Consider the following 26,020-nt stretch of genomic DNA (forward strand, 5'->3'; position numbering starts at 1 on the left):
GTTTTGCGGGGGGAGCCTTTCCCCTCCATGGGTGCAGGGAGGGGGGGGGGAGGCTGGTAGGGCGGCGCGTTGGGGTCCTCGTCCCGCAGCGGAGTGTACTCCCCGATGGTGTCCTGGTTCAGCGGCATGGTCTCCGGCATGCTCTGGTTGGGGTACTCTGGAGGGGGCAGTGGGGCTTTCTCCTCCTGGAGGATGAGAGGCATGCTGGAGGACGGTGGGGGCTTGGAGTCGTCCAGCTCATCGGCGAAGATGATGGGCACACCTTTCTTTATGAAGGTGGCCTGGTCTTCGATGGTCAGCTTGCCTTTCCTCTTCTTGCGGTAGCAGATCATGGCAATGATGCCGGCCACGAGGAGGATGGCGGCCACCACCACGGCAGGGATGACGGTGTGCAGGTACACATCGTCCTCGCTGCTCTTCTCGGGGTCTTTGCCTGCTGCCACCGTTGGCGTGGCCTCTGAGATCACCCTGCCGTCCTTGGTCACGGGCACAAACTGGATGTGCCTGCAGCTGCCGGAACCAACCACAGACACATTCAGAGGCTTGAACTCAGGCTGCAGGACATTGGAGAAAGCTGGGCTCGGCCTGCCGGAGTCATCCGCAATTTTTTTGCTCAAAGTCCGGATCTGCTCCCGAGGGCAAGGCTCCACGGGCAGTGTGTTGTTGGTCCACTCCACTACGATGGAGCCTTTGGCGATGTCCTGCACTGTGATTGTGCTGCTGTTCCTGTCGCCGAATGCCAGAGCCAGCTTCTTCACCAGCATGATCTTCTTATGGATGTCATTCACCACTGCATTATGGTCCCCTTCCAGCCTGGCCTTGAACTTCACCGGAGACTTGTCCCCATGTGGGCGTTTGTGGACATGGATTTCAAAGGCATCCACGGCAAAAAGCCCGCCCTTGTCGGTGGCATACATGAAGTACTCGTGCTTCCCAATGTGGTTGTGGTCTGGCATGCCATACATGAGCTGGCTGGTGCTGTTGAACTGCACCCATGAATTCTCCTCGATCATCTGCTGCTCCTTCAGCTTCAAGGTCAGCTGCAGCTTGTCAGTGGTGGTGTCCTCCTTGTCGTAGAAGGTATCTGACGGTATCTTAACCTCGAAGTAGGTGCCCTCCCACGCATCAACCCTGTCAATGTGGTTAGTCAGCTTGGGTGGCTCGTTGGGCTCCCAGGGCCGGGGCAGCCCGCTGGCGGTGGTGCGCACGCGGGACGGCGGAGAGGCCGTTGTCAGCTTGGAGATGGGCGATCTGGTTGTGCTGGGGGGCTTTGTTGGACGGGGCGTTTTGGGCCTGCGAGTGGGCCTTCGTGTTATTGCCGTGGAGGAATCTGTCGTGGACGGTGTGGCTGGCTTCAGGGTGGAGACTCTTGGCTTCTTGGTGGTAGTTGAGGGCGGTGTGATCACTGCTGTGGGCTCTACGTACCCAGGCATGGTGGGGCGAATGGGCACGGTGGCAGTGCCCGTGCCTTCTGCTACTCTGGTTGGCTGGATTGGCCCCAGCGTGGGCGTCTGGACAATGGGGCCTCTGGTTCTGATGGTGACCGTTGGCTTCCTGGGCAGCGGAATGGGCTCCCGGACAGGGGGTGCCGTTGTCTCTGTGGGAGGCGCGATGGCAGGCGACGTCGGGGTGGGGACAATCCTGGTGGGTGGCTCTTGTGCGGCAGTGGTGGGCGGCCCGATGGCAGTCAAAGGCGTGGGGGTGGCATTGATCTGCCGCCGCATCCTCTTTGGGAGGTGAGGTTTCTTGTTAGCAATGTGCCAGCCAACAACAGGGTAGCCAAGGCGGGCAGACATGGTTCCTTCCTTAGCTGGAGCCTCCACCTTGCTGATGTTGGGGACGCTGTTTTGGCTCAGGGAACATCCCAGTTTCCATGAGAGTAAGGCCCCATTTTCCACCACCTTCTTTGCATTTCCTGGTCCAGCCATGAAGGCTGACATGTCAAAGAGTCTGTTATTTACAACAGGAACCAACTTCATGTTGTGAAGTTCCACCTCTGAAAAGCTTCTCATTCTGTTTAAGAGTTCAATCCTCTGCTTTGGTGTCATTTTTGTTAAGTCAGCATCCAGAATGACAGTCAGGATGGTGACTGGCTCTTCCGCGCCACACACGAAGGGCGCTGTGTCACTCGTGTCCTGGACGGCCGCTCGCACTGACTGAGGCTCGTTGTGGTCCTCCTGGTGGACCTCCACGGAGAAGACGTTTGTGGTCTGTGGGACATAGCTCCCATTGGGAAAGGGCTGCAGAGTGGTCACTGAGATGTAGTGGACACCCTTGTCTGTGTCAAGGGGCAGCCCTTCCAGGGAGCTGCTCTCCACATTCCAGTGCAACCAAGAAGGCAAGGAGTCCTTCCCAGCTTCAGAGATCTACCAAACAAACAAACAAGAAAAAAGGCTTTTAGAAGCACAGCATGAGAACAGGTTCTATCAGCAGTAATGCTTAATTTCAAGGATTAAAGAAAAAATCTGAAGTGTAACAACTGGGGAAGGAACATCCTGGCCAGAGCATGGCAGCAGCTGCCTCCTCCTCCACATGTTGGCAAGGATGAGCTCTGCAGGGTGCACCGGACCCAAAGGGCTTAAGGAGCCACAAGAGGTCATAAAGTCCCACAAGGCCCTCTGGCCTGCAAGTGCTCCAACACTTGCTGTGCAACCACCAAGCACAAGTGGTTCATTTTCTCTGAGGGCAGACAGGGAGTTTATGTCATGGGTCATGGGGACAGTGACAAAGCTGAGGGTGAAGTTATGCTGTACAGCAGAGCTGATCTAACAACTGCCCTCTTCCCACTCCTTTCTCTCCCAGCTTGGCCATCTTGCTCCTTTTCTCAACCCCATCACACCCTGCCCACCCTACACACATCAAGTTCAGCAGAACATGTATTTTTTCCACTTATTTTCAGCTTGTCCCAGTGTCCCCAGAGCCAGGATGACCCAGAGGGGCTGGAAGCTGGCCAGCTATGGTTCTGAGTCCCTGGCCTGGCTGGAGCACAGCAGCTCTCAACAGGCAGCAGGAAATCCTGAGAGCTACCTGGTGTTGTGCTGCTCTGCCAGAAGAACAGCAGATGAAGATAAAGGAAGGGAGCAGACCCAGTGTAATGGCCAGTGTGGGCAGGCAGGGATGTGGCACATGGGCTGAGAATTGCTGGACATGACACAGGACAGCATGGCAGCCTGGCTTCACCCCCAGGCTAGCTAAGAATGAAGGACTTCACTTTCAGTAATAATCTCCTGCTGCAGGGGAAGGCTTTGTTCCAGAACACAGGCACCTCAGGACTCCAGCACACTCTTTACTACCTCTTTCAGCCCGTGGCACTCTGTCTCCTGCCCTGGGTTGTAGCTGAGGGTGGGTGCAAACCCCCAGCCCCCCCAGTTCCCAGCTGACATCCCTCTGCTCTACACAGAGGAGCCGCTCGGGCTGTGCTGTGCACTGCAAGGGGGGAGGCTGCCAGCTCGGTGGGCTGTGACATTTCCCGGGGCTGTAGGTACTCCTGAGCGAGTAACCTGAGCTTCATCACCTCCCAGGCCCGGGGGTGTTGGGCAAGTGCCCTGGCTGGGCTTTCCAGAACTCCACGAGGCATCTCCCCCTGACACTCAGAGCAAACAGGATGCTTTGGGGCTCATGGAGACACATTTAGCAGCCTGGTCCAGCATCTGGGCTCACTGCAGTCCAACTCTAGCTCTAGCTCTCTTCCTGAAAGGGTGCTTTGGTTCTCTGCAGTTCTGTGAAGCTTATACATATTTCATAATTTACCCAAATGCGAAGCTAGGAGAGGAGCTTTGCAAGGACACCTGCCTGGCAGGAGCATTCCTGAATCCAGCAGCAGGTGCAGAGCCAGGGCTGGACTGCCACACTGCAGGTCCTGCTGGGGAAAGCCTCTGGATGGACAAGGAGGGATGCCTGATGCTGTAGGGCTGGGCACACTGTGAGTGCTGGGTGCAGGCAGGATGCAGGCAGCACCCTGGGGCTCACCCCCATGCTGTGGGTTTCAGCACACTGAAGGGTCTGGATGCACAGCTCTGCCAGAAAAACACAGGACCCACAAGTCTTTTGGCAAGAGCAGCACAAAAAAGCTTTTGTGCAAGAGCTGCAGAGGGTTTCAGCCAGCCTGGACAAGCTGGAGAGTGCAGCATGAGCCACACGCTGGGCACAGCTTATAGAGCAGAGTTTAAAGCTCTCAGCACAGCTTTAGTTAACTCCTCACCAGCAACATCCCAGAGCAGAGAATTCAGATTCCTGCTTACAGCAGCTGGATGAAGCTGTCCCAAGGGCCCTGTACCTCAATATAGGCCACCATGCACCAACATGTGAGCATCCCTCCCCTGGCCTTGCTGTGTACCCACGTGTCTGACAGAGGACAGGACGTTTTGGCAGGGCTGTGGCTGAGTTCACTGCTCCTCCTGCAAGAACAGGAGCTGCTTTTAGCCCAGACATCCCAAAGGAAAGGCAGCCCTTCACCTGAGCTGGGCACAGGCAGCCAAGCCTCGCTCCTGCAGGAACAAAGGAACGAATTGTCCTTCCTTGGCATTTCTTCTTCCAAAAGAGACAAAGACTGGGTCTGCTTCTGCCCAGCCAGAAGCACTGACCTGCTCCCATCTTCCTTCAAAAAAGAGTCATTTCATCACACCCTCTAAAAACTGAGATGTCAGGACAATGCTCAGTGCAATAAAGCATTTACAGTAGCAGGAGCTGGATGGTTCCACTCTTTATCCTCTTGTGCCAAAATTAGCCACTAACCTGCCCACTGTGGAGGAGGGCTGGGCTGGGGACACATAAGGAACAGAAACATAGGGAGCCAGGACAAAGCCACAGCATTATTGAGGCTTACACAATCAAGAAGAATAAAAACTTTAATAGTGAGTGGTTAAATTCACTCTGTGTGTAATTTTAGGCTACGTTTGGAACAAACCTTCCCCTTTTGTGCACTCTGCAAAAGCCCTTAATTACAGGATCACACAGTACACAGAGCTTTCCTGAGTCTGAGTTTTCTGCTGCTGCCTCCTCCCTGGGGACTGCCAGGACTTGAGCAGAAGACCTACAGGCAGCAGTATTTTGCCCAGTCTCATGCCACAAGGTGATTCTTCCTTCAGACATCTCTGCTCCTACTTCTGACAGCCAAACTCACTTCAGAGAGGTGCCTGACCCCACACGCAGAAATGATGGCAAGGGAGGCACAGGCCAGTCTGAGTATTTCCTGCTTGGAAAACCATTTTTAACCTAGAGTTCACATGTAGGGCCCATGCTAGAAAAGGAAACTGCAGCCAGACAGATTCACACCAAAAACTAGGCTCTCCTGAAAAACAAAAACAGGCCAAGCAATCACTGACTGGGATGACTTGTTCTAGCAAGGATGCGAGAGTTGCAAAACATTTATAAACCCACTTAAACTTGATTTAAAAAGAGCTGAGCTAGTTCAGCTGTATTCAGCCTGTGAGGAGAGGTGGACTGTTTCTAAAGGCTCTGCAAGAGATGATTAAGAAAATCAAATTTACATGGATTACTCCTATGAAGCCTGTGCCTCCCCTGGGAAATCTTTGAGAAGGCAACAAGTCACAAGCATTCGATGTCTCTGCACTGATTTAAACACAGCTACTGACCTGACAGCAGAAATCATCCATGTTCATGTGACAAAGGAAGGGCCCAGAAAGATTAGAGTAGATAAATAAAGTTGTTAGCATGATGGATAAAAATACTTGCTCCTAAACAAATGCTGACCAGCCTTGGCGTGGGTCTGTCCTGTCCACGTCACTGCTGTGTTTGCAGTGGTGCAAACAGTGAGGAGGGAGACCTGGACTCTGTCCTAGCAATGTTTCCTTCAAATATTGCTTCAAAGGGTATTTGTTAAGGCTACACATAGTTAATGATTTGGGATCTCTAGTTTTCATGTTAAAAGTTTTCCACTTTTCTATGTATGCAATAAGTATCAGCCTTAAGCCCTGCCATTTCCCTCAAGGGGTCTGGTTTCAAAATAACTCTTCCATTGCCCAAGTTTAAAAAAAAAAGGCTGTCTTTGTTTTCCCATTATTGTAAATGAATGCTTATTGGCTAAAGATTACACAAGCCTGGCAGTGTATTGAAGACCATTAAAAAATAAGCCATGACTGTGATTTAAAATACATACAGTGAGTGGTCTGGCTGGTTTTGAAGACCTTGTTCACAAAATCCTTTCAGATAGACATGGCCTGTTATTTTTAGGCCAGCCAAGAGCAGTCAGCTCATGAAAGAAGATAGCTCAGTTTGACTTGTTTTTTTAAACTTGGATCTTAAAGCCCTGTACCCAACAAGACAAAGATAAGCAAAGGAGCAGTGAGCAAAACTGCTGCCTCGAGGGAATTCACTCAAAAACTGCATTCTTACTTACAAGAGTGCCCTTTAACCCTCCAGGTATTTAGTCCTCCTCCTTCTGATGAATCCCCTGAAAAGGAGACAACCAGCCCTTTGCCAGGAGACAGGAACCATAGGATCCAGCCACAGGTCTCCACTATGGCACACCACTATGAAATCTTCCCAGTCCTGGAAGTACCCAGTGGGATGTCCCCTGTCTGTGCTGACAGACCTTCACACAGGCAGCAGCAGCAGCTGGGAGTCGGTTCCTTTCAAATCAGTCCTAAAACCCGCTGATGACTGCTTTTGGGCAGAGTCAGCATGGACAGTCCTGCAGCTCTGCCAGATCTCCCTTCCCCTCCCCGTGTCCAGCAGCTGCTGAGAGACAGACCCTGTGCCAGGGTTTTATCTGGGGTGTAATTACTGATGGCAATTTACTGTAGCCACTCTCCCTCAGCATCACCCCAACACAGCAATGAAGAACATCCCAGCTGGGCCCTCCAGAAGGTGAGCTGAGCTGAGCTGAGCCCAACCGACTGACCCAGCCAGTGTCACACCAAGTCTGCAGGCTCACGCTCCTGCAAGCAATTAACCAGCAGGCAGGGGAAGAAAATGGAAATTCAAATGCAATTCAAATGCAAATATAACTGCAGAGAAAGAGTCAAGCCTAAGCTGTTTGCCTAAGCCCAAGCTTCATCTTAAACCCCCTGCTAATGCTGCAGCATGGGCAGTGCTGGCAGCAGAAGCAACAGGCAGCCTCAGCTCCAAATCAGATCCATGGGCAGGCAGATTCTCATTGCCTTGTCCCACAGCAGTTGGGGGAGGGACAGTGGCTTCAGATCCACCCCAGTGCTGCTGGAACTGTGGGTGCTGCAATGGGCACAGCCAGACTGGAGTCAGAAGTGATGGGCATGGGGCCTGCAGGCTCCAGCTCAGAGCACAGTCCTTGTTTTGGGAGGCAGGCTCTGCCTGTGGATCCATCAGCTGCATTCCTAACCTGGCACAAAGGCTGCACTGTGCCTGCACACCAAGCTGTCCAGGAACCACAGCCCCAGGCAGGTCCCAGGGCAGCAGAAGCTGGAATGGAATGTGATGGTGCAAGGCAGGGGCTGGACAGCCCTCAGCCCACAGCTGCCAGAGCCTGCCAGAGTTCGAGTGTCTGGACAATGCTTTCAGATACATGGCAACTCTTCATGTTGCTCTGTGGTGGGCCAGGGCTTGGACTTGGTGGTCCTTGTGGGTCTCTTCCAACTGTGAATATCCTGTGATTCCATGAGGCTGTGGGGCTTTGGCCCCAAGGAACAGCCCTGCGAGGGAGGTTGGCCTGTGTGCATCCAGGAGAGGCCGTGTGAAGGAGCCCTTACTTGCCACCTCCTTTTCTCAAACGAAACAGAACTGCAAACTAGGACATCAGAGACAGGCCATGCCTAGAAACACAAGGCCCAGAAAACAGTGGCACAAGGAGGATGGGCACCTCTCAGAGCCTTCTGCTCACTGGGCACTGCTGCTGCAGTGCTGTGCTATGGGAAAGCTCAGGCTGGAGACAGGAAAGTTGTGCTTGGCACAGCGAGCAGGAAGGACTTGCAACACAGATGCTTCCCTGTGGAGGGGACTGCCTTACCTGCCAGGGCTTTTGGGTATCCTCAGTAGACATCGCTCCTCTGGGCTGCAGTGTACCTTGCACAAAAGGCCCAGGAACTCATGGACAAAACAAGCTGCTCCAGGACATCTCATACAGATGCCTCTGCCCCTGGAAGTCTAAAAACAGCCCAGAGACTCGACTGGCTTTCAGAAGTATGTCAGCCTCGGTGACCCGAGCCTTCATTACCAGCAGGAGCTCACCACCTCTGTTCAGAGACCAAAAGCTACACAAGAACAGCCAGTAATTGGTGCTTCCTTTGTGCACAGGTAGGTCAGGATGGTTGAGCTAACCCCACATTCTGGTCCCAGCCAAAGCCTTGCAAAGCCCTTCCTGTATGTCTCCATGCACTGAAGCAGTTGCCTTAGAAAAACAAATCAAACCCAGCCCAGAAGGCTGAGCTAAGGGGGAATAAGGCTTGCAGAGGCCACATCACTGGTCCTGGCCCTCATCTTCAAGTTCAAACTTCAGCCTCTGAAGGACCAGGCAGCAAAGCTACTCGAAGTAGCTGCTCTGCTTTTGTGTGCTCATGACAACCTGAATGAGAAGTTTACGTGTCTCCTGCTAATCTGCATTTTCCAGCCATTCAAGGAGCGAGTGAAGCCTCACGCACAGAAAGCAGCCCCCCTCCTCTGCGGATGTGGGCTCAGCCTGCCTTCCACACGAGCTGGGCTTTGTCTGAGCAGCTCCTTTACCATCAGTGAAACGGCTCTGCAAAGGTGCAGGCTGGGCAGCTACGCCCAGCTCATGCCACCCTCGCATGCTCCTGCCATGACGGCTTCTTTTCCAGCTGCGCCTCTGTGCTGGCTATAAGGACACCATTCAGCGTCCCACTCTGCCTGGGCAAGGGAACACAACAGCTGTTTCACTGGGAGGTCACTACAAAACATTGAGTGTCCCAAGAAATCCTCCTTTCATCGGCCCATGCAAGCAGCTTGGAAGGATTTGTTTAGCCTTATTGTTGGAGCGGGAAGGCGCAGCCCGCCCGCGCCAGGGCTGGGGTCAGCACGGGCTGCCCACACCCCGCTCTGTCCCCTGGCCAGGGGGCGAGCACGGGGCAGGAAAAGCCTCAAACAGCTTTAAAAAAAAAAAGTTTGATCGGACTCTTCTTTCAGAACCACTTTTTATAAGCGAAAGGCCAAAGGGAAGCAAAAATACCACAGAGCAGGGATGCCAAGTGCTGGGGGTTTAGTGCTGCCACCGCACAGCTAACCAGCCCTGGCAATTTATTCCTCCCATCAGCAGATTGCTGGAAAGCTGGCTTTCAAGAGCATGGCAAGGAAAGGCAGACCAGATCTTGCAGCCTCAGGTCTGCTCCTTCACAGGATTCTCATTATTGTCACATTCCTCTGTCTCCTTGGATGCTCAAAGCAACAACCTGTAAGAGCAGGACAAAACAAGGAACTTCCCAGCCCGTCTGAAAAGCCAGTTTATAATTAGACCGAGTCACATTTTCCACTCCTCCAAATTCAGAGTTTGTTACTAAGCGTGCACTGAAAATGCCAAATTCTCTGACTCGGCCTCTCCCTGCAGGAAAAAGATAAGCCCCCTCAGCCTCCCCCCAGGAATCTTATCAGCTCATCTTATCACTCAGATTGCAGCGTGGCAACCAAGCAAAACCCTGCCCAAGTCTTCCTTTGCCTGGACCTGTTCCAGGCACTGCCATTTATCCCCGTGTGCTCGCTTGTAAATAGCGGCTGTTGCTGCACCTCCCAGTTAGTCCAAGAAAACCAGGGACCCCAGGGAGGAGGTGAAGCTCAAATGCCTTGACAGAGAGAGCCTTTTAAGATACCCAGCTTGATGACACAGCCCCTTGGGAGTGCTCTTTGCTTCTCTTCTTCCTTTGAGAAATGCCACTTTAATAAATTTCACATTCAGTTAAAATGCTTTGAAATAAAGATCATTGAGAGAGGAGAAAAAAAACAAAACCTCAGTATTTTGTGGTTTTCTTCCCTGAAAGCAAGTGTGTCCTGGCACTGCAGGCTGGCTGTCAGCATTCAGCCCTTGGCTTTGGGGTTGGAGCAGGATTGAGGTGAGCAGCACAGCCCTGACAGCAGATACCCATGTCAGGACTCCTGCAACCCAATCTCTGTGGATCCTGTTTATAAATCAAGGTCTCTGACATCTGATGAGAGCAAAGCTGTTCAATAAAAGCTGCTTCAGCAGATGGCAAATAGAACAACCATTGGAAACTCAGCCTCCTGCCTGGAAAGTTTAGTGGTGGACTTGGCAGTGCTGGGTTAATGGTTGGGCTGGATAATCTAAAAGGTATTTTCCAACCTAAACAACTCTGTGATTCTATGAAAGCAAGAGTCCCTTTTTCCCAGATGGATATCCAGTCTCTGATAACCTCCAAACCCGCTCCATAGCTGCACTGCGCAATTAATCTGAGTGAATTCTGTTCTAATCACTTTCCCACCAGCTGTGTTTGCTTACAGAGAGAGCTTCTCAGGGCCTCTGCTGTGGGTTTTACCTGTCTTCCCAACAAAGCCCTGTGGAAACTGTGCACTCCAAACAAAAAATGAATGAGGGGCTAAGACACAGCTGGGAATGCTCACCTGTGCTCACCTGAGCTCCTCAGCACTGGCTACAAACCCATGCAGATCTGCTCTGTGGCATCCATCCCACACTGAACACTACCAGGACTGAAGGCAGGTCAGCAGCTTTACATGACCTTCAAGGAAGACACAGGAAACCTCCTGTTCTGTCAGGGATGTGCCTTGGGAAGCAGTACACACCAGGAGCTTCTCTCCTTCCAGCATGCTTTATAGAGCCATCTTTAAATAAAAGTTATTTAACAGTGTCTCTGTGTATTGTGGGCATATGCACTTAGGATATCAGGTTGTGCAAGGGCTCAATTCCTTGTAGGTATTGTATCCTTGTGGGGACAGCATACCCTGGCTGGTGGGATGAGTGCAGAGCCATGTTTGTGATGGCAACAACCACCACACCAAATCATGCACCTCACCTTTTGTCCTCTTCTGGGACTCAACAACTGGAAGCAGCAAAAAGGACAGACCTGGATATTTCAGCTGATAGGAAGATGTCCAAACCAAAGCAAAGCAGACATGGAAAAGCAAACGATTGTAGGATATATCAAACAAAGTTATTTATAGAAGAGAAAAGGAAGTTTGATGCTTTTATAAAAGGTTCTGGTAAAATTTCATCTGGAATGTTTTGTAACACTGTGGTCATGCAAACATAAGAAAAATAAACTCAAGCTGGAGGAGGTGCAGAAGACAGCTGCAAAGTTTAGGGGAAAGGAAAGAAAGCTTATTTTATGAGAAAGACTAAAGAGGTTGGCTTGTTTAACCTAATAAAATCAAGATGGGGAATATGCCTGTCACCTATAAATACATAAGGGAAGTAAATATTATGAAGGTAGAATTGATTTAGGCTAAAGGGCAGCACATATAAATATTTCTAGCCATCTCTAAATTTAGGCTAGGAGCTGCATTTTTCATCAGAGCAGCCAAATTCTGGAGCAGCTTCAAATGGAAGTGGCAGGAACAGGAAATCCAACTGGTCTTTGACCGGAGCCTGATCTGTTCTCTGACAGGACACAGCTGAGAGGTAACAGGTCAGACTCCACATAGTCCTCATGGAAAAGGGGTTAAGGAGATGATGACTGGTGAAGGTACCAGCACTAATGCCCATGTTTACTCTGTCCTAGCCAGCATCTGCCAGGAGCCAGCAGGAGCCAGTGGCAACCCATCCATATATTGTCTGTATGGCAAGGGGGCTGTAGGATATGGGGAAATTGGGTGTTTTAACCCAAACTTTGTAAAAATACCAATGTTTTGGTGTCACACGTGACAGAAAGGGCTGCAAGATGCCTTTTAGCAAGCCACAGCAAGGAATTTTAATTCCCAGCCACGTCCAGACAGCAGGAGAGCAGTCTTACAGCCAGAAACCCTGCTGTAGTGAGGAAGCGAGAGGACAACATCTGGACTGACCTGCTGCCAAATCCAACAGCTGGAATAGCTGCAAGCTCCAGCTGCTCTTCAGAGGACATGATACTGCCTGACCAAGGCACTTGCTTGGGAACACAAGGCCCAGGGGAAGGGTGATACCATGGCCCCAGTGCCTTGCAGGCAGCTGGCCCTGAGCAACGTGGAAGCAGACTCTGAAACTAAGGCACGTGGTAGTTTTTTACTTCTTTTCTCTGCAGCTTGAGCACATTCAAATAATCTTGCTTTTGTCCTTAGCCATAAAACTCTCACCTGTTGTTCAGCAGCTCTGGGGGTGGCAGGGAAAGGCTGGGGGCTGCTCCAGGAGCACATACCTGACTGTGCAGGAGTGCGTGCCTGCAGGGCACTCCTCCGCCACGCTGCACATGCCTGGCGTTGTTTCCATCCCACAACCCAGCTTGCAGATAAAAGTATTTTGTCTACAGCTGGCTGGAATCTGCTAACAAGCAGGGAGAGGGATCTGAGAAGGAGCTTCAAGGCGATCCCCACCACAATCCTAGAAATAATCAGTGGGAATCATCTAGAAACTAAGCAATCACACTTTCTCCAGGCTCCAGTGGGAGTCTGGGGACAGGAACTGTCAGCAACTTTTAAAAATAAAATATTGTAGACAATTTCTTTGAAATTTAAGAGGAAAAAATACCAGTAACCATATCTCACTGTAAACCCTGCTCCATCTCAGAAGGCACAGAAGTCCTTATTCTTTCTTAGCAGGGTTTAAGTACACCAGAGACTAAGATTCACAAGCATTATGCTTTTACTGCTCCAGCTGAGAAATGCCAGGCAGCCTGAGAAAAAGACCAGAGCAATCTGCCCAGAAACTTACCAGTAAAACAAAAATGCATCCTAGCACCCAAAATTGCCTACGCAGTTCTCACTAGCCAGGAATCAAATCCCCACAGCAAAGGTCAGCTGTGCTCAGCAGCCAACATGCATTCTCTGCAAGGAGAGCCCTTCCAGAGACAGCAGCTAAGTGAGAGCCTGCTGCACTTTTAAAATCAATTTCAAGGTGAACAGATGCAACATGCACTCGGGTAAACCCAGGGATAAGCATGAAAATCGTTCCCAGAGTTTGCTGAACTCCACACAACCAGCAGCTGCTGGGTCCTGCTGGGCCCAGGCCCTTCCAGGCTCTCCAGGTGTGTTGGTGGTGGTCAACACACCTCACACCTACATGGCAGAGGCAGAACTTGAAGCCATCAGGTGGGGTGGAAATAATTCATCAGTATTTTCCTGCAGCTACTTGAGCTATCACAGTTGACTTTTGTGCCAGGAAAAGATGACAGAGGAAGCTGTGGTGTTATATAAATACTGACACTTATTCTTGCCATCAAAGCAACTATTAGACAACACCAGAACAAGCCACTCGGATGCAAAATCCCAACCTAAAGTTATCATTTCTGTAACATGAGATCTGGGGCTCACCACAAGCTCTGGCAGCCTGGTGCTGTACAGGTGCCCTGTGCTCTGAGCACAGGCTGTGGGTGAGGCTGGGCAGGGACCTTTCCATGGGTCAGCACTGAGACCAGCCTGGCCCCTTCCCTGACTCCTCTGGCCAGGGGCTCACCCACTGCTCTCCTCCCCCTGTCTGACCCTCTGTCCATAACAGCTGCATTCTTCAGATTTTCTGCCCACCCTGGCACATTGTGGTCTGGCACCCTTGCTGGAGCCAGCAGGATCACATATCAGGATTGGGATAACTGTGGGACTGCACACAGAGCTAAACCAAACCTGCCTTCCAGGAGAAACTGAGATGTCAGACTTGCTCCTGACTTGCTCTCCGTCTCCCTCTGATCTTCTAAGACACACCAGAAGCTTGTATTTTTATAATGCTTTATAATGCTCTTTGAAAAGAAATCCTGAGACTGGAAGGCAGTTTTGTTTTTTAAGAAGAGAATTTTCTGAATTCCACATGATCCAAGCAAACCCTTCCAGGAAAGGACTAACAATGAGCACACCTGTGTATGGCCATGTCCCTACCTTCTGGGCTATTCTACACTCAGGACTGATTCCAAAACTCAGTTTTCAGGTCCTTGCAGTGCCTTGTATGAGTTTAAGTCACATAAGGGGAAAGGCTACCATCTTTCCCAAGGGGACTGAGGGGCAATGTCAGGACAGACAGTGTCACAGGCAGCCCAAAGCCCTGCTGGCAGGACAGGGTCTGTTTGTCTGGCAATGTTTTGTTACCACAGTGAAGCAAACTCCCCGAGCCTAAGCAGCAGTCCCAGGGAATCTGTGGCTCCCCAGATCCCATGGCAGGATCTCCTCATGGATGTGCCCATCGTTCCAGGGGCAGAGCATCTCACAGCTTAAATACAGCCAACAAAATCAATCAGTCATCCCTGAGAAGTCTTCTCTGTTACAGAAGAGAGAAACTTTGCAATGAGATGAGAGTAATTTTTTATAAAAATCTTTCTCCTGTAGTCCTACAAAACTGTAAGGCTGCTTCCCAGCCAGGCTCATGACCCAGCCTGTTAGTGGGTGACCCGTGTCACAGACATCTTTTACGAAAAATCCTTTCCTTAGGATTTTTCCTCCTGAGAAGCTGAGAGGCGTCAGAAACAAAATGTAAACAATGGTTATCTGCTGCTGTGGAATTCAACAGGTGGATCTTATATTGGCCCATGTTGGTTGTTTCTAATTAATAGCCAATCACAGTGAGCTGGCTCGGACAGAGAGTCCGAGCCTCATCTATTCTTTTAGTATAGTTTTAATATAATATATATCATAAAATAATAAATCAAGCCTTCTGAAACATGGAGTCAGATCCTCGTCTCTTCCCTCATCCTAAGACCCCTGTGAACACGGTCAGGGACCTGCTCGATCCTGCATGAATATAACCAAAACCAATCCTCGGGGAATGGTGTTTCTCACCTGGACAACCTCTCCATTGGAAGCAATTAAATCCGTGGGGATGGAGACTCTGAAGTAGCGTCCCACCACGGCAGAGCTGTCGGGGATTCCCACCACAGCCGGCACCGCCTCCCGCAGCTCCGAGAGCACCGAGTGCATGGAGGCCTCCAGCTGGTTCTCCCAGTCCCGAACCACCTCTGCCGGCTCGCTGGGCCAGTGGCAGTGAGCAGAGGCTGCCAGCAGCAGCAGAGGGAGCCAAGTCCTCCCCAGGACAGGGGCTTGCAGTAGGCATCCAACAGTCATTCTTCCCAGCAGCCTTGGTTACGGTGCTCCAGCTGGAAAGGGGATCACGGGGAATCTGCAGGCACCACAGCACGGGCAGGGGATCCACCAGTCCTTCACAGCAGCCTCATCCTAGGAGTCCTGGGAACCTGGTTAGACATAGGAAATCCAATCAGCACATTAATTCAGATACCCAAGCCAGCCAGTCAACTCACAGTGACCTTGCAACAGGCACAGGCTACTGGCCATGTTACTCTCTGTGCCTCAGCTTTTGATTTAACTGCAAGTTACCACAACCATCAGAGAGCACGAGAGCTTCTCAGCTCCTCTTCTGACATACAGCATCTCCCAAGAAACAAGATTCTCCTGCTTTTCCATGCACACAGCTATGTTCCTGCTGCTCTGGAGGGACAGCATCCTGAGATAGCCACAGGTAGGGAGACAAGGGAGATACAACCAAAGCTGACTGAGCACAACAATAATAGTTGACCTTTCAAGGCAAGCTGCAGCCAGGCTGGAATATCAGTGGATTTAAATGCCAGTTACCCAGTAGGAAAGATACCAAGAAACATTTGGAAGTCCAAAGCTGCCATCCTAATGGCTTGACACATGATAGATGCTTCTGCTCCTCTGACCCATGAGCCTGGTTTTCAAGCCAGGTCTCCTCTCAGGTCCAGCTTTTTGTATTAGTGTGCTCAGAGTTGATCTGGGGGCCCGCACCAGGCAGCCTCAAATCAGACTGGAGTGAGCTATGCACACGCAGGGGTTTATGCTGCCATCCAGCTCTCTCCTGCTTGCACAGCTCACCTGTGCCCACACTCTGCCAAGACACATCTCCAGCCCTCCCTCACTTTGTTGTTTTGTTCTTTCACTTCATTCCCATCATTATCACCTCCCTGCTTCCCTGGATCTCCTTTCTCTCTGTTCCTTTGGCCATGGTTTCCTTTGCTTCTTCTCCCTCCAGACAGCATTCAGCCATGGCAGACAGATCTGTGCCAGCATGTTCCTCTTTACAGACTGCTTGCAGGAGACCAGTGGGTTCCTGGAAGAGGACAGAGCCATTTGGGACCCCAGGGAAGTTGTACTGCCCACTCTGGTATGGCAGTTTGCAGCCAGCACAGCCCCTGGTAACTAATCTGCACTAGTGAGTGCAATGGTGGGTTACACAGGATGGCAGGACAGACACACAGACCAAGCAGACATTGTTCAACACCAGGAGTACACAAGACTGGGTTCCCTAATGCCTTGAACCAACTCTTTTTTCCCAGGCTGAGAGAGAAGTGGCTCCAAATTCCCAGAGCAAATCAGCACAGCTTCCAACCACTGGCTCCCAGCTGGATTTATTTTAGCCTGTTCTGTCTGCACCATATGATGCACATCAGGCTGTCCCAAGAGACCCTGGAGCCAGTCTGTGTGGGAAGGGAAATCCCACTGCTTCTTGCCCTTGCAGAGCTCCCAGAGCAGCACGACAGGGCTCAGCTGCCCGCTGTGCTGTGGCCAGGCAGGGTGCACTGCCCACCAGAGGCCTGCAGAAGCAGGCAGAGGTGTGCCCATGCAGGCACCCAAGCCCAAGGCTACCACAGCAGGCTCTAGGAATAACAGGAAAGATAAGGTTTGGTGGCTCACCCTAAAGCCTGAGCTCTAGACAAGCTGAGAGGCAGCGTGTAAGGACCCGCACATCTGCACCCCTCGATGGGTCTTTCACAATAAACCCACCCAGAGAAGGGCTGACACCTCCCACCCCAAGGTAACAGGCCCAGGGCACAGCACAGAGGGCTGTGGGTAGTAGGAATGAGGAGCTGAATGCAATAACCTCTGGCTACAGGATCCACCAGGCAGACACCTGATCTGACCGCTGCTCTGTGGAGAGCCTGTCTCGAGTGAAAGGCAGAGGAGACAGCAGAGGCAGGATAACATTGCTGGGAACCACAAGACAGATGGAAGGATGGCTGGTAAGAAGGTCAGCGCTACAAAAAAGCCACTCCCTGCTGCTCTTGTGCTTCCAGCTGCCTGAGCAGACTGGGAGGGGAATGCACCAGATGAAACAACAAGGAAGGCAAAGCCAGGCTCTTCCCAAAGGCAAAGGAACAGACCCATAGACTCTGCTGAGCTGGAAGGGGCCCATCAGGATGATCAAGTCTAACTCCTGGCACTGCACAAGACACTCAAAAATCCCACCATGTGCCTGAGAGCCTTGCAAAATGCCTCTTGAGCTCTGTCAGCCTTGGGGCTGTGACCATCCCTTGGGGAGCCCATTCAGTGCCCCACCAGCCTCTGGGTGAAAAACCACCAGCATAGGATGGTCTTCACCCAGAGACAGGTGCCTGAGCTGCTTCTCCAGTTTATCCTCAGGAAGTGGCTGCTGGGTAGGGACAAGGCACAATCCCTGTAGGGCACATCTCTCCCACCAGCTCCCTGTGTGGCCAGAGGAGGATCTGACATGCTGCAATTGATTTCAGATGAGCACAAGAGTTATCTCAGGAGGTAAATGAGTACTACAGTAGGTGTCTGGTGGAGAATATCCAACAGGCCATGCGAATGTCCTACAGAGATGATGCAGACACCTGCAAGAGGTCCTGAGGAAGTCACTGCTCATCACAGTGGGAAATCAGGGGGCTCTGTCCCTGCACTGTGCCTTACAAAGCTGAAAGAACTACCTTCACACTCCATGGAGCCTGGAGCAGCAGTGATGGTACCTTGTCCATGAGCTGCTACTTCTGAAACGTGCTCATTGGAAAGTCCTGATGGCAAGCACAGGCAGGATCAGAGAACTGTGGCTGGGGGAGGGATGCAGCAGCCCCGTGGCTGCCTCTCACTGCTGCACTGAGCAGAGGACAGACACCCCAGACAGCCAGACACACAGTGTACAACTGATGAGGCTGTAAAACACCTGGAGAGGTGCTTCAGGCCAGCCCCTGCCCTGTCCCACTGCAGTGCAGCTCGTGCATGAGTGTGGTACAGCTCTGTGCTGCTCAGCCCAATGACGTGATCCAGCCTGGGGCGTTTTTGTTGGATGGAGAGGAGCATTGGGGCAGAAAGGAGCTGGTTCTTGGTATCTGTGGTGAGCAGGACAGGAAGATGAAGTCATCACCTATTTCAGAAATACTTATCAAAGCAGTCAACAAACACTGCCCCATATGTGCCCCCCAGCCCAGCAAATGGCCATTATGTGCTCCTGTGACACTTGCAGGTTGCAAATTCAGAGTTTCATTTTAGGGAAAATATGGAAGAACAGGCTCAGCATATAGGAGTGGAGCACACAGGAGGTATAGGAGGAATTCAGTAGCTGATAACAAAGAACAAACAGAAGAGCTGAGAACAAACTTGCGCCACCAAAAAAAAAAAAACCCTCTTAACACAGCTCCACCTCACCACACAATGGACAGAAGCTGAAACACTGCCAGCCTCTCCCAGTGTGTGAAGGAGGAAAAGCAGGGTGGTTCCAGCTATCAGCAGGGCTGTACAAAGCACTGCCCTGCAATGCTGCAGTTCACATGGACTATCAGTGCAAGGTGGAATACCTTTTGGGATAGGAGATCCCCTGCCTAAAGCCAGCAGTGCTGCTCTGCAAGTCTACTGGCCACCAGCACTGCAGGTCTGGATGCAGCTGCAGAAGCGTGAATGTTACCTGCAGCAAGGCTGGAACAAGTGCTGGGACCTGCCTGGTGCCTCTGGTTTGAGAGCCCACACCACCTCACATGGCACTACTACCATGGACACAACCCTGACTCAGCTGAGAAACCATCCCAGCTGTATTTGGAAAAGTCCACGTTCTGGGTCATTGTCAGTGACCAGTGAGTGGCACAGAACTGAAGTCCTCCAGGAGCAAAAGCCTCAGCGCTTCACAGTTTCCCAGAAACTCAAAACAGGGCCAAAACCCAAACACAGATGGAATTCTGCAGGCGGTTCTCTGTTGATCTCTAGGAAGCATCAGGTCATAGAGCTGACTGACTTAGGCAGCACTTCCCAGTCATGAGGGAAGGCTAGACCACCCCAGCTTCTCTACATGGCACTGTGCTCCTCCTTCCAGCAGGATCTGCACTGCCCAGTCTCACAGAACAAACACAAAGGTTCAGGTTAGTCCTGAATTTCAGGATGTTTCGTTCTGTCTGATCTTCTGAAAGAACTTACTTTCTCTTTATTCTTGTGCTTCTGTGAGAGCTCTTTTGGTCTCAAGTTCAAGCCTTCAGAGTGTTGGATGAAACATCAAAGTCAGTATCAACATCTGCTTCAGTCCTAGTGCTTGCTGCATGTGCCAAGGTTGATTCCTGATCTCCAGTGCCAAACCCCCTCACAGAGCCACGGAACTGGGCCTGCTTGGTGAAGTTATGATGCTGCATTTGATATGATGCTGACTTGTCAAGGCAATGCTGGAATCTGCTCCCTCTCCATGCAGCTCTGAGACCCACTGACACGGTAAGGACATGCTGTACCTTTGTTATCCAGGAACGCTGAACAGCGCAGGCAGAAGATGGGACGGAAAGGAAAGACTGAGAACAGGACAAAGTACCTTTTCCCAGACACTCATTTTCCCAGAGACCTTTCCTTCTGCCCATCAGGACCCAGGTGTGGAGCCAGGGGAAGCATCCCAGCCAGAGGAGGGTGGCTGTCCTAGAAATGACTCTTCCTCTGTGGCAGATTACGACACCACTTCAGCAAGAACCAGTGAAAGTGAAGTCTCTGTCCAGCTGCATCTAATCCAATTGCTCAAGCACACAATCACATCACTGGGCTGCGGTAATTAATCACCACCAGCATATTAATGCCACTGAGCCCAGCGTGCAGAAAGCTCAAGTAACTGCCGTGCAATTCTTGACTCTGGTTAAGAAGATATTTAAGAGTTAAGAGGAATCCCACTTACCTGATTGCTTATTTACCAATATCCTCATTAAAGAAAGCATTAAACAAGTGGCTTTTCTCTAAGGAAGCAAACTAGGCTAAAAAGACTCGGTGCACCGTTGCAGAGCAGAGCTATTGTCTGTGCAGAGATCTCCGTGCGTGTTTCCACAGGAGATCTCCGGGCAAGCCCCGTCAGCTCTCGCGCGCCTGCGAGTCAGGGCAGAGAGCAGCAAGAATGATGAAATGATGAGATGCAGTGTCCCTGGCCAGGCACACAAAGATGGCTCTCTGCCGGCCCTGCTGCCCGCTCCCAAACACCACAGCAGGCACCCCCGGTGCCAGCCTGGCGGCACGGCCCGGGCACAGGCGGCTGGGGCTCCCGGCACGGCTGCGCTGCGCTCAAGGAGCCCAGGAAGGAAGGGAGGGGGCAGGAGGGACAGACAGCCTGCAGGCAGTGTGTCTGGGCACAGCAGCCCATCACCAAGCCATGAACTGACAGTCTTCTCAAGCCCAAGAGCGTGCCAGCCTGCAAGCCTGACATGTAGTATGTGCAAAGAACAGCCTGGAGCATGAAATTTAGGAAATGGTCAGAGTTTCTGTGCCTGCCCTGCTCCGGACATACCTGAAACAAAGGCCCTTCCAACAGACCGTGTTAAAGGCTATGGGAAGTGCAGCAAACGCCTCTGGGGGTTATTTCCAACCTCAGTGGCTTCTGCCATGTACATTCACAGAAGACCCAAGCTCCAGACAGTGCTGCCCACAGGATGACTTACAGACAGGGATGTACAGCAGAACATACACACAGACACACTGGTCACACACAGACTCAGGGCAGGCATCTGCCATGAGGGAACAGGCCAGGAGGAGGACAGAAGATTCACCACCAGAGACATAGCTCTCCCCATTCCACATTGCTCAGTGACAGCATTGTGTCCTGCACAACACTAACCAGGCACATCTGGGGGTGGTGGCCTTACTTGGAGACTGGAGGACAAGCTCATGCAGTTTCTGGCTTATGCTGCACTCACAGCTGCCTGCTCAAAGCCACGTGTGCACCAAAACCAAAACAGCAGCGTGATGATCAGAGATTGGACCCTGAGAGATCTGCCCGAGTGGGAAGCCCCAGATCAGTGCTCCTGAGGCCCCTGGAGCACCTCCCACCCTCTCCCCCCACAGCCATCAATAGCTGGTCACCCCAGACACCATCAGCTCAGGAGGTACCAACCTGTACTCAGTTCTTCACCCTAAAACTTCATTTCGACATGGTGTCCCCATGGTGTATTGTCACCACATCAAATGTGGTGAAGGTGCCCAGAAGTGACACCCAGCCCAAAGGACAGAGGCACAAAAAGAGGTGCTTTTTCTCATCCTCCTCCCTTCTTGTATTTCTGCACTGCTCGTCTCCAGCACATCTGGTGTCAGTAACAGGAAACCCTGACACCAAAAAACAATCTAGGGGAAAAAAAACAAACCCGAAACAGCAGTGCTAAAAATGTGTACTGGGCAGAGAAATAAGCAGCACCCTCCTGCTGATGGGGAACTCGCCTGCAAGCTGTCACTAACTTGTTGCTTTCAAGTTCCAGAAGCCACAGGCAGTTTCGTGACACTTGTGCAGGAAGTGGTCACTGCCATTGACACCTTGCAGCAGTTTTTATTCTGCTAGAGCAAGCACTGAGATATTTAATTTTCCTGTAGCTGACAGGAAGCTTTCTGCTACCTTCATTACTGCTCTGTGAGAGTGACAAAAGATGCAAAGAGCCTAGTTTTACTTTTTGCCCCATCTGTTAGTTCAGAGGTTGGGCTACTACACTGTCCTCCCCAACTGGGGATCCATTCCCAGAAAAATTTCTTTTCCTGGAAGAGGTAAGCGCTGAGGACATGCTCCAGCAAGCACTTTAGCAAGTGCTGTGCAGGGGAGGAAGCAGCCTGGCAGTCCCAAAAACCCCCAGCCAGGGCACTCCTGCTGAGGTACGTGCAAGGGGCACTGCAGAGCAGAAGCGCAAAGGACACCAGATCCCTTTTGGCAGCTGGAGCATGTTTTTTCTTCCCTGCAGAGCACATTTCCTCTGCAAGATGCTGTGGCAAGACTTGTTCTGGAGGCAGCACCTTCCCCAGCCTCCAGCAGGAGGGATGGCATGGTACCCACAGGTGCCTCTTGACTATGCACTTCCACTCTGACCTGACAGACTTGCTGGAAAACCATCCGGATGTGCCCCTGCTCATCCACCCTGCTGGACTGGCCCCTTGCAGGCTCTGTGTGCTGCCTGCCCTGTGCTGGAGCCATGTCTCAGTGTCCACTGCGCGACCAGCAGCTGCAGATTTTGGCTAGGCAACACTCCTGACTCTTTGATGAAAGTTTCAGCAACCACAATCAATCCCTTCCTCCACTTTTGTTATTCCCAGACAGCCAACTCAGATCGTATCTTCAAGTGCATTCAGTTGAAAGGAAGCTCAGATATTATCTTCCCAAGTATTTAGAAGGCCTCAGAAATCTTTTTTCCCCTGTAATTGCAAACATTGCAGCCAGGTAGAACTGTCATTTGCTTGCTGCCAGCAGCCAGGAAAAATTAGGATACAAACATCCAGCAACAAGCCAAAGCAGAGGGACAGCTTCAACAATGCCACTCCACACCTCCTGTATCCTGTGAGCCAGGCCCATCTCAAGGGAAAGCTGGCAGAGAAAAGTGATGAGAATCCAAGGTATAAAATGGATCCTTCCTGAAGGAAGCTCAAAGAGAACAAAGTGGGATGCACTGGGGCACTAGGGAGATGGGAAACAAGAGCCCACGCTCTCCTCTAATAAAAGGACCAGAAGCCAAACTAACTCAAACAAAATGGGTTTTCTTAAGGACCCAGTAGGGTCATGAACAGGAATGCTTAAACTTCACGTGGGTTTAAAAAAAAATAAAAAGGGTGGGGCAGACAATTTTATAGAAGGCAGAGTTACCAGGGCAGTGTTCTGGCTCAAGCATCACTTGATCCCGGGATGGCATTCAGGGAAATGATGACTCGCATTCCTCCCCAGGCATCCTCTCCTGGCTGTTATTGGAAAGGGCAGATAGGCTAAATATACAGCTGCAGCAGGGCAGAGCAAGGGTCTGTTTGCCTCAGGGCATGCACTGTAATGTGGCTTTGGTTTCACTTGCACTTCCAGTGCACAGTCAGACAGAACAAGTCCCTGAAAACTCTGCTCATAACTCCTGGTTTTGTCTGAAAACAGAGCGACAGTGTGCAAAAACCCTAATATTTAATTCTGTGTTTAAGGGAATGTAAGCTAAAGGTAGTACTAAAATCCACAGGAAATTAAACTACAAAGTTTATGAAAAAAGAAAGATGGGACTAAGATCTCCTTCCATACAAATGCCATAAAAATGCATATTTTGAAGATAAACACAACAGATGTGTGTACATATAACTATATATACATGCACACACACACGCACAAATGTTTTATAAGTTCCCAAGGTTTAATAAAAACCAGAACTCAAGGCACCAAGATGAAACAGGGAGTTCTGACTCTAACTTTCTCTTTAATAAGGAAAGTTTTGTATCATGCTGAACTTGTCACTCATTCTGCAAGAAGACCTTGGCAAGAGAGAAAAGCATTTCAGCAGAAGCCATCCCATCCTGTAGGAGAGCTGGGACAGAGGACACTGGGCTGGCAGCTGGGGCACCTGGAGACAAGGCAAGAAAGCACATGGACACAAGAAGTAAAACACAAGATGTCACTTTTTAAATGTGAGGACTACGAGGTATCAGAGCCTGACCTTGTGTTCCTGAGCAGGCAGGTTGTTCCCCAGCAAGTGCCAAAGGACATGTGCAGGAGCAGCTGGTGTGACAGTCACCACTGTGTGTCCTGTCCCCTGGTATCACTCACCATCCACCAGCTGTTCTGAGTCTAATTCACACCCTTTAATGACCTTTGATAGAAGTCACCGAGCTGGAAAGTGGGTTTCTATCAAAGAGGAGGTTTTCTGCTGCTTCAGAAACAGGTTTAAACCAAGGCACCATCACTGACAGGTGACTGCAGCCTTTCCTCTGCCCCTTGCTCCAAAGGGGCAAAATCATCCACAAACCTCCAGCAGCACTTGAGATCTCAGCCTGCAAAAACACTCCCTCCCTTAAGCTGCTCAGCTGCACCGTGCAGGAGATGTTCTTTACAGCTGTAGTCATGAGCACCGAAACCAATGAGCCTAAAAAGATTTACATCTCTTGCTTGATTTCTTAATTGAATTAAAGGCTGAACAAAACCCCTTATGAAGCTTCAGAGAATCCACATGGAAAAGAAACAATGAATATCCTAATTGGAGAGGAAGCTTTCACTGGACATTCTGTCTTAACAACTACTAAAGAGTCCTTACAAAAAGAGAAAGACCCTGAGGGATAAACTCCTAGGCTGAGCAAGGCACGAAATCTGGAGTTTTGGAGTACATTACACATTGAATGGGTCACACAGAGGAGGGAGGTGAGCTTGTGTCTTTTTAGCCATAACTCTTCCACGTACCAGCTGTCTATTTTTTATCTATTTAATTTATATAAATAAGGTACAAAACCCCTTCTGCCAAATTAGCAAGCAGAAGCTACCAGAGGGGTGAAAGACATGAAAGACACGCTGACAAGAGAGGGCAGTTCTGTAAATCACCTTCTTAGGAAACTTAACCAAACTTTCAAATCCTGTTCTGAAGGAAACCCTTCTGAGGCTGCACCTCTGGCCTTACACTTGAGTCAGAAGGCTCATGGCAGAACCCTGGCCTGTGCTTTGACATTCTTTTCATCCCTAGAACAGCTTTTGGGCTCCCCAGGACAGGCTGGCATTGCAGCCACCAGGCAAGCACTGGCTCTGTTAATGGTACTGAGCAGGAGCACCCAAGCGTGGGCAGCTTGGGCAGGGGATCCTCCAGGGCCAGGAACACACAGCCTGAGGGCTGCAGGCACCAAACCCAAATCTGAAAAGAAGAAAGGGTCAGTGGAGGTTTTATAGTCACCTCTAAATGCTGTTTGGCTGGAGTGTTTTGTGGAGACACGGCCACATTCCAAGGGTTTATAATCACCTTCTGGGTATTCCACAAAATTCCTCAGATAATGAAATATTTCTAGCAGGTCCTTGAAAGTGCTCAAGCACTATAATTTCCTACAGGTTGGTGTCACAGTGCCAGGATTTAGGCACTAAGCAGAGGAATGGAGGCAAACTTTGGATCTCTCCCTTACCTGCTGCTGCTACCACAGGGAGGCAAAGCACTGAGAGCCGACATTGAGCGGAGACAGGAACCAAGGAAAGCAACACCAACAAAAAGCCATTTCCAGCACTTCAGTCGTGTATGCAGCAGTATTTATGTTCTTTGTGGCAGCGTAACTAAGGGCAGGCACATTCTGTTTAGAAACATCCCACCATTCCATCAGCTTTACCACCCCACCCTGCAACTCCAAGCCAAGGCATTAAGATTCAGCTTCATGGAGTTTCTCAGCCCTGATTTATTACTCAGCTAGCAAGACTGCCACAGCTCTTCATTTAAATATATTTACCCCGCAGTGACTAATGCAGAGCAGCCAGGGCATCAGCTGTGGACCTCCAACTTTTAATGTTTCTCATGAAAACTGCTCTAAACGCTTCTTGGCAGAAGGAGATAGAAATGTTCCAACTTTAACCATCAACCATAAAATGGGAAAGCTGTGAAATGAAGCAGCATTGCTCCCATGTCACAGAGGCAGAGAAAGCTTCTGGAGGAAGAATTAACTCCCTAAAGATCAGCAGATTCCAGCTGGGCAACACACTGCCCTTAAACGGGCAGAAATTCAGGAGTCACTAAGAGCCATCAAATGAACAACCTCTTCCTGCAGGTGCACATTTTTATAGATGCCTTCTTTTCCTGGAGACCAGGACTGAAGGGCTGGACTGCTTCAGTGGCACTCTGCTCTCCACAGTCACCTCTGGCCCAAGCTGGCCACCCTTCCCTTCAAAGGACAAGTCCAAAAGCAGGAGATCTCCAAGAGCCCAAGCTGACCAAGGCAGAAGGACAGTGCATGGCTTCACAGATCCATCTCCTTCCCAGATGCTCTGGTGCAGGAAGACTGATTTAAATTACAAAGCAGCTTAAAAGACCAGACACTAACAGAG

General features: G+C 50.7%; 1 protein-coding gene across 1 annotated transcript; it reads right to left on the minus strand.

Moving 5' to 3' along the window:
* Positions 1 to 2: 2 nt before the first annotated feature.
* On the minus strand, positions 3 to 19,944 carry DAG1 (dystroglycan 1; the record flags this gene model as incomplete). Its single annotated transcript, XM_031058222.1, has 3 exons — positions 19,928 to 19,944; positions 14,806 to 15,215; positions 3 to 2,366 (listed from the first exon to the last, which is right to left on the minus strand). Coding segments are annotated over exons 2-3 (2,646 nt in total), but the record flags the coding sequence as incomplete, so codon positions are not given.
* Positions 19,945 to 26,020: the final 6,076 nt, after the last annotated feature.

Source organism: Geospiza fortis, unplaced genomic scaffold, assembly GCF_000277835.1.
Source record: "Geospiza fortis unplaced genomic scaffold, GeoFor_1.0 scaffold78, whole genome shotgun sequence".
NCBI lineage: Eukaryota > Metazoa > Chordata > Aves > Passeriformes > Thraupidae > Geospiza > Geospiza fortis.